The following is a 17,294-nucleotide window of genomic DNA, read 5'->3' on the forward strand; positions in this document are numbered from 1 at the left end:
AATAACCATGTAATAATATTATTGCTAAACAAGTAAGTGTTCTTGTATAACGGGTGTAACAATGATAGTGTGTTTTTTCCTCAAAGTTCCGAACGCCCTGTGGAATATTCTAGCTTATATAAAATATTGAAATTAAAACTTAACTTTAGCCTTAGGCTTTCTTATCATTTTGCTTTTTGATTCATTCGCTTATGTTGGATAATAAAAAAGTTAGCTATTTTAACAAATAGCAACGTTCTTCAATACAGGGTGTTTCTAAATAACTGCTACAAACTTTAAGGCGAAATTCTGCATGAAAAATAATGACCGTTTCATTTATAAACATATGTTCGCAAATGCTTCGTTTTCGAGATACGGGATGTTGAATTTTTTCTTACCAACTGACGATTTATTTACTGCTCTAAAACCGGTTGAGATATGCAAATGAAATTTGGTAGGTTTTAAGAGGTAGTTATTGCGCATTTTTTGGAATACAACTAAGTATTTTATATTCACCATTGGCGTGCATACGGTTAATATGACCGGGTAATATGACCTGTATGCACGCCAATGGTAAATATAAAATTCTTAGTTGTATGCCAAAAATGCACAAAAACTACTTCTTAAAACCTACCAAATTTCATTTGCATATCTCAACCGGTTTTAGAGCAGTAAATAAATCGTCAGTTTGTAAAAAAAATTCAACATCCCGTATCCCGAAAACGAAGCATTTGCGGACATATGATTATCAACCTAACGGTCATTATTTTTTCATGCAGAATTACCCCTGTTAAGTTTGTCGCACTTATTTAGAAACACCCTGTATTGATGAAGAACGTTGCTAGTTGTTAAAATACCTAACTTGTTTATTATCCAACATAAGCGAATGAATAAAAAAAAATGTTAAGAAAACTTAAGGCTACAGTAGAGTTTTAATTTCAATATTTTATTTACGCTAGAATATTCCACAGGGTGTTCCGAACTTTGAGGAAAAATCACTCTATCATTGTTACACCCGGTATAAAATAACACTTACCTGTTTAGCAATAATATTATTACAGCGATATTGTTGAAGAATAAGGCTATAACACATTAAAAAAATCACTTAAATCGGCCAACAGGTTTAGGAAATACGAGACTTCAAAAATGACTAAATTTTTAGGTGGGCCGATTTCTATGCACGTAAGTTTATGTATAATTTTACCTCAGATGCATGTTATACATGTAAACAAATTATACCTATTTATGTAAAATTTGCTTTTCAATTAAAACCCTTTAAAATATACCATACAAATATTTCCATACAAAACACATACAAATAAAAAAATCATTATTATTTACACTTACAGGCTATTAACCAAGCAAAAATTCCAAAACTTATGTCCATAAACCAGAAAGCTAGCTCACATTCCCATTTCTCATCCGTATTAAAGGGAATTTTAAAAAAGAATGGCATAAAATCTTGACATGTTTTGTTCGTTTCTAAAAAGTTGTCTCCTTTGATTTCAGTGTTAATAACCATCAAAGACGAAGTATGCGAAAGAATTCCAGAAAAACTATACATCATGAACAGCTAAAAAAATTCAATCAATCAAAAATGTTTGTGTAAATGTAAATCACTGATAAATATTTAATATATTGTGAATGCCAGTTTATGTTTCCTTTCGATTCAGATGATCACCATCCCCAGATAGCTGTTTCTGTCTCTAGACGTCTTCAGTGGGGCTACATGAATACCTTTGAATCGAAAAGAAACCAAACTGCGTATTTAGACAGAATTATAAAAATAATTTTATAATCACCTTTTAGGACGCTGAAGCGATATTTCTTAAAGAAAAGATGAAAAGTCCAGATGCAAAATTTATTAAAAATAATCAATAATAATTTAAACCTGAAAACTTTTCCTGGAACTACTTTCTGGTAACATCCTGAATCTCTGACTTTTACAATTTATAAGACAAGAGACGAAGAATAAAGAAGGCGAAAAGAACTCTACAATATGCAGGCACATTCTACTGTGAATGAGGAGGAATGTGACTGCATATTGTAGAGTATCTTTCGCCTTCTTTATTCGTTATCTCTTGTCTTATAAATTGTAAAAGTCAGAGATTAAGGATGTTACCAGAAAGTAGTTCCACGAAAACTTTTTAGATTTAAATTATTATTTAATATTTTTAATAAATTTTGCATCTGGACTTTTCATCTTTTCTTTGTGAGCGGCCGTAGTGTAACGGCATAATCGCTGGTCTCATACGCCAGTGCACGTGGGTTCGAGACCTGCCAAAGACAAACAATTTTTCATTTCTAACAATGATACGAGCCGTCTCACCGTGCCTCGGAGAGCACAGAGTGTACATCGACATTAGTTACTTGAAACAGGGTTAAAGATGTAAATGGCGCCGGAACAATCGGAAAGGATCTCCCCGGTAAAAATGCCATAAGATATTATTAATATTATCTTTTCTTTACAACGGAACTATGTCTAGGAAAAGTACAAGCAGAGAAACGAAGAGACTGGTTTGACGAGGATTGTAAAATAGCATTGATACGTAGAAATAAAGCAAAAATAGAAAAAGACAAAAATAATACACAGGATACTACAGGAAAATATAAAATGGCAAGAAGAGAAGTAAAACAAATCTGCAGAAAAAAGAAAAGAGAACATCTTGACAAACAGTTGAAAATAATAGAAGAATCATACATAAACAAGGAAATAAGAAATTTCTACCAAGAAGTAAAAAAATCTCGAGGAACTGCAAAGAGTAAAACAAGTTATTGTAGAGGTAAAGACGGTGTGCTTTTAGGAGAAACAACAGAAAAATTGAACAGATGGGCGGAGTATTTTGAAGAACTATTAAATGAAAATAAACAAGCAGAACCCCAGGAAATAAAACAACATGAACAGGATAACACAGAACAACAACGTGAAGAAGAACCTACACTACAAGAAGTAAAAGAAGCAATATTGAAGCAAAAAAATAACAAAAGCGCAGGAGAAAGCGGAATTCCGGCAGAGATTTTTAAAGTAGGAGGAGAAAAGCTGCAAGAAAAAATTTTCCGACTAATATTAACAGTCTGGCAAAAAGAGGAAATGCCGCAACAATGGAACAATGCACTCATCTGTCCAATCTACAAAAAAGGTGATGAAACAAGTTGCGAAAATTATAGAGGAATATCGCTATTAGAAGTGGCCTATAAAATACTTGCAAAAATCATCCGAAATAGATTGCAAAAGGAGGTAAATAAGATCATTGGAGAATACCAAGGAGGTTTTAGACCAGGAAGATCAACAACAGATCAAATATGTTTATTAAAACTAATACAGAACAACAGCTACGAACAAAATTTGGGACTACACATGTTGTTCATTGACTTTAAACAGGCTTACGACTCAGTAGACCGAGATATGCTATATGAAGCAATGAGATCCTTGGGTATTTCAGGAAAGCTGGTTAAATTAGTGAGAATGACGCTCAACAATACAAAAAACAGGATAACACTGGAAGGAAATTTTTCAAAACAATTCACAGTGAATAAAGGACTGAAACAGGGTGACCCTCTATCTACAGACTTATTTAACTTGGTACTAGAACACATAGTAAGAAGGATAAAAATTAATACAAGCGGTACCATATTTAACAACAGACAGCAGTTTATAGCTTACGCTGATGATCTAGTCATCCTAACAAGAACAAAGGAACATCTCCAAAAAATATTCCAAAAGTTCGAAGCGGAAGCAAAAAGGTATGGATTAAGAATCAACCAAGGAAAAACACAATACATGGTAATGAAAGGAGATATAAATAAAGAGGATAACTATATAAAAATGAAAGGAGAAGGAGATGAATATAAATTTAAGGAAGTAGCAGAATTCGAATACCTGGGAGTGACTGTAACCAGTACTGGAAGGGAAGAAAAAGAAATAGATAAAAGATTATTGAAGGGAAGTCGAGTTGTGGGTGCCTTAAACACGATATTAAAAGCAAAAAATGTATCAATAAACGCGAAAATCAGAATGTATGAAACGATAATACGGCCCACAGTGTTGTATGCGAGCGAAACGTGGGTAATGAATCAACAAGAGGAGAAGAAGATACAGATATGGGAAAGGAAGATCCTGAGAAAAATTTTTGGAGGTATACAGATAGCGGAGAAAACCTGGAGGAGACGAACAAATGAAGAAGTAATGAAGATGTATGGGAGACCAAAAATAACGACAAAAATACGAGCCCAAAGAGTTAGATGGCTGGGACATATTACTCGAATGCCAGAAACTAGAAACGTCAAACGAATATTGAATGACAGAGCATTGGGAAAAAGGAGACGAGGTCGACCAAGGAAGAGATGGTTAGAGGCTGCAGAGAGGGATTTGGAAGAAATCGGGGTGAAGGACTGGAGAAAGAGTGCAGAGGACCGAAAAGAATGGAGAAATATTATCCAGAATTTAGAAGCCGTAGGCCTATAAGGCCTGTTAGCGCTGTTATATATATATATCTTTTCTTTAAGAGAAAAAGACAGTGTCCTAACAGTGGATAATAAAATTTTATAATTCTGCTTAAATACGCATTTGGTTTCTTTTAGATTCAGAGGTGTTCAATGTAGCCCCACTGAATACGTCTAGAGACAGAAACAGCTGTCTGGGGATGGTGAACCACTTCTGAATCGAAAGGAGACATAAACTGTCTTTCACTTTTATCTTTACTCAGATTTTGAGTACTCGGAATTATATTTATCGTCTCTTGTCTTATAACTTGTAAAACTCAGAAATTAAGGATATTACCAGAAAGTAGTTCCACGAAAAATTTTCACATTTAAATTATTATTTATTAGTTTTCATAAATTTAGCATCTGGACTTTTCATCTTTTATTAAATATATTATATTTAAAAAAATGGAAGGAATACTGCAAGAATATACTAACTGAGGCAGATGTAGAGGAGTCACCAACACAAGAGATAGCTAGTTTTGGAATAAAACCTGATATTTTCAGATCAGAGGTTAAAATGGCAATAAGAAGACTAAAGTCGTGATGCTAGTGGTATAGATAATATACCTATCAAAACCAAAAACCTAATGTACCAAATTTGCAAAGACTATGAAAAACTTGCATGTGGCCAGAGGACTAGATTTCTCTTCATACACAAGGATCTAGAGATTCATGCAACAACTATCATACACTAGTCCTGAAAACAGACTGCAGCAAAATAATGCTACATATCTACTAACCAGGATAAAACTGTTTGTACTACCAGAAATTTTTAAAGAAAATGTAGGCTGGACGCGGTACTGGATTACAAATCTAAACGTACGATAGATCATTGAAAAACTAGGGGAATTAACAACAAAATATAAACACTGAGAGATCGAAAGAGGAGTGCAGATATGAGAAGACAATGTAACGTACAGTGTATAAACGAATGGACACTAAATAGAAAAAAAAAAGAATGGAGCAACCACATAACCAGAGTGGGGGAGACACGTGTGATCAAAATAGCACGAGATAAATCACCAATCGTCACTCAATTGTCACTCCGAAAGGTGGAGTGACAATTTTCCATAGAGGTATCAATCCGGCAATAAACAAGCAGAATTGCTTATAAAGGGGAAGAAGAAGAAGACGAAGAACAACAAAATATATATATATATATATATATATATATATATATATATATATATATATATATATATATATATATATATGTGTTTCATTTTACAGCATATATGTGTTTCATTATTATAGCAATACCTTAGACTTGATGCGTTAGAAGATGTTACGTCAGATTTTCATTGAAATCAGTCCAATTCTAATTAACATACATGGGAAATAGACTATGCTGATGGATGGCATGGAGGCGCCACCATAGGCACAGGCCCTATTTTACCATATTTACTCTATTTTCCCCTATTTTATCACCCGTGAGGCACCTGCCTCGGGCCCGCATTTTAATGGAGCCCGAAAAGGTCACCAACATTTTTTTTATTGAATTAACAAAATAAATTTTCAAAATTCTTTCATTTTACGAACAGTAAATGGTAACTGATGAATGACTCCAGTGTTGATTTTCCAGCGACGTCACCTATCACAAGTACATCTCCGTCATCTCCTGTCTCGTATATAAAACGACAATGTCAATAACTTTTTTTCCTAGCGATATAGGGAACTGGCCAAAACATTTAAATCTGAAATTTCAACAATATTTTATAAATAATCGACCGAATCAATATATTGATAAAATGAGTGAATGTGTTACACAACTGGATAATAATAAAACCAGACATTTGTGATTTTTTATAAAAAATCTAAGGGGGAAAATTCTTCGCGAGTGGTTACTGTAGTCCTAAATGTAGCCGTATTTATTGTTACGTTTGTAAACTGATTTCCACTAAAATTAATGTTCTTCTAATTTTCGAACATGATAATGTTCAGCATGAGCGATCTTATGAACATATTCCATCAATTGGTACGTTAGTCAAAAGAAGTAGTGCAGCAGGACAAATAATAACATTAATGGAAAAAAGTTATTTAGAAGAAAAAGAACATTGGAGAAATGTACTTCAACGAATAATAGCAACCATTAAATTTTTGTCCAAGAACAGTCTATCCTTTAATGGTTTAACAACCAAATTATTTACAAAAGGAAATGACATAAATATACCGTGTGTCGAATTTAAGACGAAGACAGCCCTACATTTTGCCTATCAAAATAAATACAGGTTTGAAGTTTTGCACAGTCATACAGGTTGAATGTTCACATTTTTTAAGATACTCAGCTAAAATTTAAATTTTAAACGCAGCCTACTGTGACTCTACAAACAGGGTAAATATTTAATATTTTGCTTCGCGTTAGAGATATTTGTAAAAGTTATTTGAAATAGTTGTTTCAAATATTATTCTAAGCCTACATACTAAGTTATTTGTAGTCAGGAACCTAAAACTTAAAATTGACATCTCGGGACAGCTGAGATGAATTTTAGGGTCCTCACTACCATAGGCGTAACCAAGATGATCCTAAGGGAGGTTACAACTACTGGAAAGGGGGGGTTACAACTACTGGAAGGTCTCTGAGGGGTATGGTGTTAAGCGTATAGAGCTCAAAGTCCATCCCAATGGGGGGTGTTATAACCCCCAAAACCCCCGTGGTTACGCCTATGCTCCCTACTGATATGTACTGAAAAAAGTAAAAGTGTGAATTTTGTCATGCAATTTGGTGTGTGGAGTTAAAATAAAATTTGGAAGTACTTTTTCAAATATCTAACTTTTTACTATATCTCTAACGCGAAGAAAAATATAGAAAATTTACCCTGTTTGGGATTCGCAGTAGGCCGTGATTAAAATTTAAATTTCAGTTAAGTATCTTAAAAATGTGAATCTTCAACCTGTATGGCTGTGCGAAACTTGAAATCTGTATTTATTTTGATAGCGTAAACATAGAGCTGTCTTCATCTTAAATGCGACACACTGTATCTAAACAATGTTTAATTGTTAAAATATAAATTTAATTTACTGTTAATAAAAATTCAAATTTCCGATGCATCTATATTTCTACTAAATAATTAATGCGTTTAAAAAAGTTATTATTATTATTATTAAATCATATTTAGGGCCGAAAAATTGTGTAGTGCATCGGGCCTGGTTTGAAGTAAAATAGGCTCTGCATAAGCAGAACAAAAATCTTTAATTTAGGATATACAAATGACACAATCATACACATAACAAAACGCAGATATAAAAACATTTGAAAGAAAAAAAATGACAACGTAGAATGAAGTAAACACTTCTGTTGTATGTAGGTATATAATTTATTAAAAAATTCTTAAAATTTATCCACAAGGGAGTGGAAGTACAACAAAACGTTTTCGGTCAAACTGACCATCCTCAGTGTAAACGTCCAGTGTACAAGTAATTGAAACTAGCCACTTGAATAGGTGTAAAACCTCAAAATAACATTATTGATACATTATGAGCTGTGTAGTAATCGACAATAAGTCGATGTCTTAAGATTAAAAATATATCACATGTGGATGTATGTCAACCTTGCTCGGAATTTACACAAGGTTGTGATCAGGTGAGAGGTTAACAACCAATGTCGATTACTACACAGCTCATAATGTAGCAATAATGTTATTTTGAGGTTTTACACCTATTCAAGTGGCTAGTTTCAATTACTTGTACACTGGACGTTTACACTGAGGATGGTCAGTTTGACCGAAAACGTTTTGTTGTACTTCCACTCCCTTGTGGATATATTTTAAGAATTTTTTAATAAATTATATACCTACATACAACAGAAGTGTTTACTTCATTCTACGTTGTCTTAACAAAGGTATACAGCCAACTACAGGGTTTACCCTTTTAAAGTTTAAAAAAAAAAATGAAGATTATAGGGAACTGAATAAACTGGGAATAAGAAGTCTACTATTTAAAACTATTTGCTGAAGTATGGTTACTTACCAAAACCGACAATTTAGTACTCAATTTTTTTCCATTATTTAAAAATTGAGCTGGACAAAAATTATCTACAGCGTCGTAATAATATTCATCATCTTTCAGCATGTCCATTATATTTTGAATTTTCTTGCGACCAAAAACTAGGATATAAAATTTCAGTATTCCAACTGTGTGTGTCAAGAGCATACCAATATGACCCACAAAGGTGTTGATATTTTTGACGGTTTCGTTTAGAATCATATACTCGCATATAAGAAAGTACACTCCAGTTCCATAAAATACTGTAACGTAAAAGAAGTATATGATTCTGATGAAGATACTGTAACTGTTGTCCGGAATCCATACACCTGCTAGCTTGTAGATGAACTCATTGGTTTCGAATAGGTTACTTGGATAATTAAACTTATTTTTGATTTTTGCCATTTTTCTCACGATTTTAACTTGTTTTAAAATAAATTTACCTGTCTAACCGTATTTATCCCTTTGTCTTCTACTGGTTTCACTGTGAAACCACATACAAATAATTTTTTTGCTAGGTTCTCAGTGGTGTTAGCCTGAAACCAGTCCCGTTATAATGACGTATAAGACTCCTCCTACTATAAAACAAATCGCGCACCTCCATTTACGTTCTCGTTATTCAGTTATTAGTTACTAGTAACACGTGTTTTGAAGCAAGACGGTGTTGTAAGCAATTTTGGTGGTTTTTGGATTATTTCGCTATGGCAGGTAAATTTATTTTTTATTTACTATGTTAGAAACATTTGTATCTATGATTAACACTTCTTATTACTAAAAGTTTTCAATTTATAGTAAGTATATTGATGAAATAAAATGCCGGTTTCACCCTGAAACCACTAGGAAACTGGACATGTACCTACCTACTTATTTTTTTATTTCAGGAAAAAGAGTGTATTCCTTCAGAGAGCTAAACAATATGTCGTCGGGTGGTCTATTCACCTTATTAGAGAGCATTCCTTCAGATTTTTTAAGTTATCTGTAGCTTCAGGATTAATCGGCGCCAGTGGTAGTATATCATCAAAAAAGAGGGTTGCTTCTCCTTCAGTCACAGGGACACATTTTAAAAAAATTGTGCCTTTTGAGAAACGCTTTGACCAATGTTTGCATATGCCACAACATGGGACATCTAGACGATGTGCTTTTTGTAGCACTAGTAAGGATCCTCACAGAACCAGGTGGGAGTGTGCGACATGTAAGGTTGGATTGTGCCTTTCCGAAAAAAAAAGAACTGTTTTTCATTGTATCATAAAAAGTAACCTACGTTTTATATTATTATTTAGTTATCAGTTTATTTAGTTTTCAGTTTATGTGTATTACTTATTTAGTTATCAGTTTTTGCTTGAAAAAAAAATCTCCACTTTCCTAGTGGTATCATGTCGAAATCATAGCCTATTAAAAAAAATACGTAAAAAAAATATTTTTTACTTTTTTGTCTTTTAGGAACCCAATAGAATAAGATTATTTAATTTTTACCTCAATTTTTGATTGTAAAAGTTTTCCGGAAACAAAGGGTTAAACCATATTTTGCCAATAAATAGGTCATATTTTAATTACAAGTTGTAATAATTGGCACTTGAGGGGTCTGAAACCCACTTATTAGGTAAGTATTGAGGTAAATATTCACACCTTTTCGTACTATTATAATTGGTAGTTGCAATACAATTCTTGAATCTTTAAATTTGCTTCCTCACATTTGAAATCACTAGAAAAAGATATAATTTATATCAAAAAATTCATTTAATTGAATAAAAAATTTTGAAATAAAACCCAGAAAATATGTACTTACCAAAGTCATCTTCTTCTATGTTTCCTCCTCTTCTTCTTCTTCTTCTTCTTCTTCTTCTTCTTCTTCTTCTTCTTCTTCTTCTTCTTCTTTTTCTTTTTATATAGACATTACTCTTTCTGTTTTTCAATGTGCCTCCAGTAAGTTGTCATTCCATCTTTTTCGTGGTCTTCCCACTGATCGTCTTCCTATTGGGGAACCGTCTCTCGCCGTCCTTACTAATCCTTTTGCTGTCATTCGGCTTATGTGGTCGTTCCCTTCCAAGGGCGGATCCAGGACCGATTTTCGGGAGGGGCCATAAACTTTTTTTGGGGAGGAGTACCAGAAGTACGGGGGTAATTTTTAAAAATTAGGGTTACAATGGTGAGTTTTAAGTCACTTTGAGAAGTGCCTTAAAACTCACCATTCCTGCCATAGTACCGATTCCTACACATTTCTTCGGATGCAAGTGCAGTTCTTTCAACAAGTTTAATACTATTTTTCCAATGCTTCTCCTGCCAGGCCTTGTTCTTTCCCTCTTTCTTGATTTTCACTAATTATTTTTAGGTTCTCATAAGCGTCAATGAATTTGACAAAGTCTTCACGAATGTTGTTATTGTGCATATATCCCAAATTTAGAGAAAGCTGTTCCACGTGGGACACGTCAGTCGTTTCGTCAAATCTTATTTGTTCAATTATTTCTTCACCACATGTTATTAATTGATTTTGACTGCTGCTACTAATGCATGTTGTTCAGGAAGATGCTATGGATAGGTGTTATTTAAGAGTCTTATCTCCTGATGCGATTTTAAACCTTAACACTGTGGTGCTTAAGGCAAAACCCGATATGTCAAAAAAACGTGATTTTGCAGCAGATGAGTTTAAAAGTTCGCGGTGTTGTTGTAATAGTGGACATATCGGAAACAATTTTATTATCTACTGGTTACATGGATGCGTTTATCCGTGTAGGGTTTTGTCATCACATTCTTCATCGCTCAATGTACATATTGGAATTAAAAACGAAAAATCGATAATTTTTGACATATCGGGTTTTGCCGTAGTACCACAGCAATTCCCCTCATTCCTAGGTCCAGCATCTTCGTCCAGAAGCATAAGGCCATCATCACGATGGTCTCTTAGAGGAATATTTTGTCGATTTAAGAACACTATAGACCCTACTATTGGTCGTAGTCTTTCTTTATTTTTTGTTTCTGTTTAGACCTCTGAGAGTCTATCTGGTTAATGACTGACTTTTGAGGGTTGCTATAACTCTTTAGAAAATCCAGCTCAACCTGAACGCACTCCTTGTGGTATGACGTTTTTTCATGGGTTTATATGACTCCGTCTTTGCTCATGAATCTGGCGAAAGATGTTAAAGGTTTCGTGACAAGGCTTTGGGCTATCATCCCGTTATTGTGACCATATTTTTCATTAGAAAAATGAAACGCAATATTTGTAAAACAAGTCCTTTTGACTGTGCGAAAATACCAACCAACTCCTTTGTTCTAAGTGCTAGTGACCCAAGTAACGCTTCACTTCTTTTTTATTCTTTGTGTGTATAGAATATGGAAATTTATACGATTTTGATGACTGTCAAGATCGGTCTAACAATTGGCACTCTGTAAAATTATCAACATTTTGATTTATAAAAAACCCAAAAATCATTCTTGAAGCTTCTCCGTTACTTCTTTTTTTTCAATTCTAGTCCAGAAAACGTATTTATCCCCTGTTTTGTACATATATATGTGTTTGAAATTAAAAACATTTGAACTGCAAATATTTAAATTTATATTATTCTAAATTCTCGGAGGGGGCCATGGCCCCCATGGCCCCCTCCCTGGATCCGCCCTTGTTCCCTTCTATGTTTATGTAAACAAATTGCTTGTTTGTCTTCGATGGGGAATATTATTAATCCATATTTTAAGTGTTTTCCCTGTGATTCATTTTCCAATTGCCCTTCAACTAATATGCCGGCTTATACAGGGTGCAACAAAAATACAGGTCATAAATTAAATGACATATTCTGGGACCAAAAATAGTTCTATTGAACCTAAGTTACCTTAGTACAAATATTCACACAAAGAAAGTTACAGCCATTTGAAGTTACAAAATTAAAATTGATTTTTTCCGATATATCGAAAACTATTACAGATTTTTTAATGAAAATGGACATGTGGGACATTCTTATTGCAGGAACATCCTAAAAATAAATTATGGTGAAATTTGTACAGCTAATAAAAAATTTATGGGGGTTTTGTTCCCTTAAACCCCCCCAAACTTTTATGTACGTTCCAATTAAATTATTATTGTGGTACCATTAGGTAAATACAATGTTTTTAACATTTTTTTGTCTCTTAATATTTTCTGGATAAACCAGTTTTAATCGAGATGCGGTTTCTTTTTTAATATGTTTACATAAAAATTTTATGGCGGGTTTGTGCCTTTAAACCCCCCAAATGTTTGTGTACGTTTTAATTAAACCATTATTGATGTACCATTAGTTAAACACATTGTTTTAAAACTTTTTTGCCTCCTAGTATTTTTCAGATAAGGCACCTTTTATTGAGATGTGGCTTCTTTTTTAATATGGTTCAAAATATACCTCAAACTGTAATTTATAAATAAATTTTCATATTTATTATTACTAGGTCTCTATAACACAAATAATATGTGGTGGATTTGACAAAATATTCAAAATATCTCAAAAAAAAACTAACGTTTAGAAAAAGTACTAAGAGGCAAAAAAGTTTTAAAAACATTGTGTTTAACTAATTGTGCCACAATGATAATATAATTGGAACGTACACAAAAGTTTGGGGGGGTTAAAGGGAACAAAACTCCCATAAAATTTTTATGGGGTGCACAAATTTCACTATAATTTTTTTTAAGATGTTCCTATCATAAGAATGTCACATGTCCGTTTTCAATAATGAACCTCAAACAGTTTTCGATATATTGGAAAAAATCGATTTTTATTTTGTAACTTCAAAGGACTGTAACTTTTTTATGTGCACATTTTTACTAAGGTAAGTTATGTTCAATCGACCTATTTTTGGTCCCAGAATATGTGATTTAATTTATGACCTGTATTTTTGCTCCACCGTGTATAAAAAAAATAGTTTTGTATATTCTGACTTTGCTCTTTTCTGTATTTTTTGTAAGTTTTATATTCATGTATTTATATTCATTTGTTGGTTTTATGGAGTTTCTATTTCTATCCACATCTTTTGCAGTATTTCCAATGACCATATACATATTGTGTTCTACCAAATTAATTTCCAAGCCCAAGCCCCAATTCTCAAATTCATGCTCTATATAGTTTATTCCAAATTCATATTCATGTTTGTGTCATGTAGATGCTATTGTCTTTATATTCTGCTAATATTATTTGATCATTGGCAAATAAAAACCATGGATATTAGACCTGGATCCCGCGTACCAAAAAAATTGATTATTAGCAAGCTGAAAATTTGTTAAGAGCTTAACGGTGTCTAGTAGGACAAACTTTGATGTACGGGAACACTGAAACAGGGGAAGTTTTAATTGTGGAAAAGGTTTAAAATTTGGAACGTCAGACTACGCAAACGTTCCATGTATTTTGTCGGACAGAACTTCCAATTGATTTGTTACCATTTCGTTAAACTCTCATGCAAAAATCGGACTGGTGTTTATCACCAACTGGGTATTTTAATGAGTGGAACACGAAGAACATGTCAAATGATAAGAATCATGTTGGTTAGTAATAGCAGTCTGATTTTTGCATGAGAGTTTAATGAAAGAGTAACAAATCAATTGGATGTGCTGTCCGACAAAATACATGGGACGTTTTCGTAATCTGACGTTCCAAATTTTTAAACAGTTCCACACAGGTACGTAGCCAAAAAGGGGGTCCATGGGGTCCGGACCCCTCCCAAAACTGTCTGGGCTTTGGTACCAAAGCAGCAAGTTTATCCCCAAGTTATTATTAGTATTTTTGAAAAAGTAAACGAAATTATTATTATTTTTACTAGGATTATTTGTTTTTATTCAGTGTACGTTTCAACATATACCTAGTTTAAAAATCAGATTTACCACGAGGAAAAGTATTCTATCAACATTTTAAATTCTCTTACCTGGATTTGCCTCTACAGAAAAAGCAAAATTGCTAGAAAATTTGTCTGCCTATTACTCCCACGACTCTTCTCTTACAGCAATAAAAGCTGAATATGTTATGGTATAACTGTAACACAATATCATATTTGGAACCAAATACCGAAAGTCTCCGCGTAATGAACATTATAATAAAGATTTTTTTTCCAAAAATTTACAAATTCCTTTCAACTTTGGCAACTATCCCTGTCACAACGGCCAGTGTAAAACGTATGTTCTCAACAATGAATCGAGTAAAAACTTCACCCGGAAACAAGATGGGAAACAAAAGCGAAAGAGTCATTTTATTGGCTCTTTGGTCCATTCATTGGAATGTTGAGTTAAAGCCAAGTACATTTTTTATCAAATAACCAAAAATTATTGGGTCGACAACTGAATAGAAGACCAGATGTACTCTTTTCTAAGGAATCCTATATTTCGTTATACATAGTAGTATCTAACATCATCATCTTCTTCTTCTTCTTCTTTAGCTCATTTCTATCCAGCTTTGGACATAGGCCTTCCCCAAATCTTTCCATATAATCTGTCCTTGGCTGCGATTTTCCAGTGAGTTCCTGTAGCTTATACAATATTGTCCTTTCATCGCATCTGAGGTCTTCCTCTTCCTCTTTTTCCTATTACGGCCTCCAGTTTTGTATTTCAGCATTCCATCTTTTATCTTCCTGTCTCGCATTGTGACCCGCAAATCTCCACTTTAACCCTATTATATGTGATGACTAACATCATCAAAGACGCTAAAATGATATTAAAGATACAATGGTGAAATTAACCCTGTTATATGTGATGACTAACCAGTGGCGGCTGGTCAGAGGAGGCAAGGGAGGCTTAGCCTCCCCATAAATTTTTTACACACGCTACACTGTTTTGTTTACCTTGCTATTTTGCTTCGCGTTAGAGATATCGCAAAAAGTTATTTGAACAAGTTGTTCCAAATAATATTCTAACCCCACATACCAAATTTCAGCACAAAATTCGCACTTTCAGTTTTTTCATTATTTGTAGTCGGGATCCTAAAATCGCAGAGGAGGCTGCTGGCCGGAAAATCTCACTTGCTAATGCTCCGCGTAGCCCAGCAGCGTTTAAGGCAGGTTTAAGGAGACCCGGTCTCCTTAGAGCTGCAACGCTTAATGCACGCGCTGCCCGGAGATCGGGCAAGTGAGATTTTCCGGCCAGCAGCCTCCTCTGCGATTTTAGGATCCCGACTACAAATAATGAAAAAACTAAAAGTGCGAATTTTGTGATGAAATTTGGTATGTGGGATTAGAATAATATTTGGAACAACTTGTTTAAATAACTTTTTCCGATATCTGTAATGCAAAGCAAAATATCGGTAATTTACCGTGTTTTTGGACTCGCAGAGTAAACCGCTTTTCGAATTAAAAAAAATCAGTTGAGTATCTTAAAAAATGTGAACCTTAAACCTGTATGGACTGCAAAAGTTCAAATCTGTATTTATTTTGATATGCATATCTACTTACAGAGACATAATTGTTAACAAATAAACGACACAAACTTTGGTAATACACTTTTACAATTATACTATGTATGTATGTATACACCGTTTTTAGGCGTCAACGCCCTTCGGTAGGGATCTATGGGGGAATTTCACCGAGCCACAAGCCCTTATCCCTTGCCGTACTGCTCCCTCATAGGTCGATCAGATCCCCGCATATTCCAGTCTAAGCGCCAGATTCGTATTTAGAATTTTATACTGACGCTTTAGCCTTTTTGTTTTTCCGATGGCCTGGGATGGGCTAGAACGCACATACCTCACAGCGAAGTGAAGTGTGTGTCAGCCGCTAGTCGCATTGAGCTATCCGATCGACACAATTATACTAACTATTTTTAAAATGATATGATATTATGAAGTTATGAATTATGATGATATTATAAAATGTAAATAAAAAATGGTCAAAAAAATGGGGCCTTAATTTGTCTAGATATTTTACAGTTAGGTATAGCCTCCCCTATTGTAAAAATCACGAGCCGCCACTGTGACTAACATCATCAGAGACGCTAAAATGATATTAAAGATACAATGGTGAAATTAGGTGAAATTTGAAAAATTTTACCGTCTAATCTAACAAAAAATTTGAGTTGTAATAAATAATCATTTCGTTGTGAATAGAAACAAGAGCAGTCTTATTTTAGTTAGTTCAGAGAGCGCCAAAAGTGCTCTAACTAGTTTCGACTCTCGTTAGAGTCTCTTCAGAGAACACATATTTGATTCTCTCTGAATTATGATGATATGGATGCCGTGGTGGCATCTGCTAAAGACGAACGAAAGTTTTACTTCTAATAATAACAATATTAAAAATAAAACTTTATCAGAACTAATCTTCTGGTTACACTATTTGTGGCTTCTAAAATTTCCGTGGTCGTGGCCGGAGTAAAGAGGGAGATCTATCAAGTTGCATCTCACTACTACCCGCCTGTCCAGCACGGCAAAATTCAAATAAAGATTAGTTCCCAATACTCAAAATAGGAGTAGAACTAATAAAAATAATAAATAATCATTTCGTTGCGAATCGAAACAAGAGCCGTCTTATTTTAGTTAGTTCAGAGAGCGCCAAAATTTGAGTTGTGTTTGGACCCCCCTCAAGCACATTTCCTGGCTACGTGCCTGGTTCCACAATTAAAACTTCCCCTGTTCCAGTGTTCCCACACATTAAAGTTTGTCCGACTAGACACCGTTAAGCTATTAACAAATTTTCAGCTTGCTATTAATCAGCGTTTTTTTGGTACGCGGGATCCAGGCCTATATAGTTGTCGTCAATTATTACTCCCACCTGTCTACATTTCTTGTTCGTTTTTAGTGTTTTAACAAAGTAAATTTTAAATAAGTTTGGTGATTCGCAGCATCCTTGTCGAAGTCCTTTATCTACTTTAAACGGTTCTGAGTAGTTTTGTCAACCTTTAATTCTGCATACATTGTCTT

At 34.0% G+C, this 17,294-nt stretch overlaps 1 protein-coding gene across 4 annotated transcripts in view; it reads right to left on the minus strand.

The window, feature by feature from the left end:
* LOC114334935 (odorant receptor 7a-like) overlaps nt 1-13,155 on the minus strand; it is a 33,235-nt gene extending 20,080 nt beyond the window's left edge. Inside the window, exons 1-4 of one of the 4 annotated variants that reach the window (XM_050655240.1) lie at nt 10,232-13,155; nt 9,919-10,147; nt 8,431-9,654; nt 1,327-1,552 (exon numbers count right to left, since the gene is read on the minus strand). In XM_050655240.1, coding sequence (XP_050511197.1) covers nt 1,327-1,552; nt 8,431-8,850 — 646 coding nt within the window. In that variant the 5' untranslated portion in view covers nt 8,851-9,654; nt 9,919-10,147; nt 10,232-13,155. Of the gene's footprint in view, nt 1-1,326; nt 1,553-8,430; nt 9,655-9,918 lie in introns of all 4 variants that reach the window. The other 3 variants (XM_050655241.1, XM_050655239.1, XM_050655242.1) reach the window with 3 other exon arrangements.
* Between the last annotated feature and the right edge of the window lie 4,139 nt (nt 13,156-17,294).

This window comes from Diabrotica virgifera, chromosome 7, assembly GCF_917563875.1.
Source record: "Diabrotica virgifera virgifera chromosome 7, PGI_DIABVI_V3a".
Classification (NCBI taxonomy): Eukaryota; Metazoa; Arthropoda; class Insecta; order Coleoptera; family Chrysomelidae; genus Diabrotica; species Diabrotica virgifera.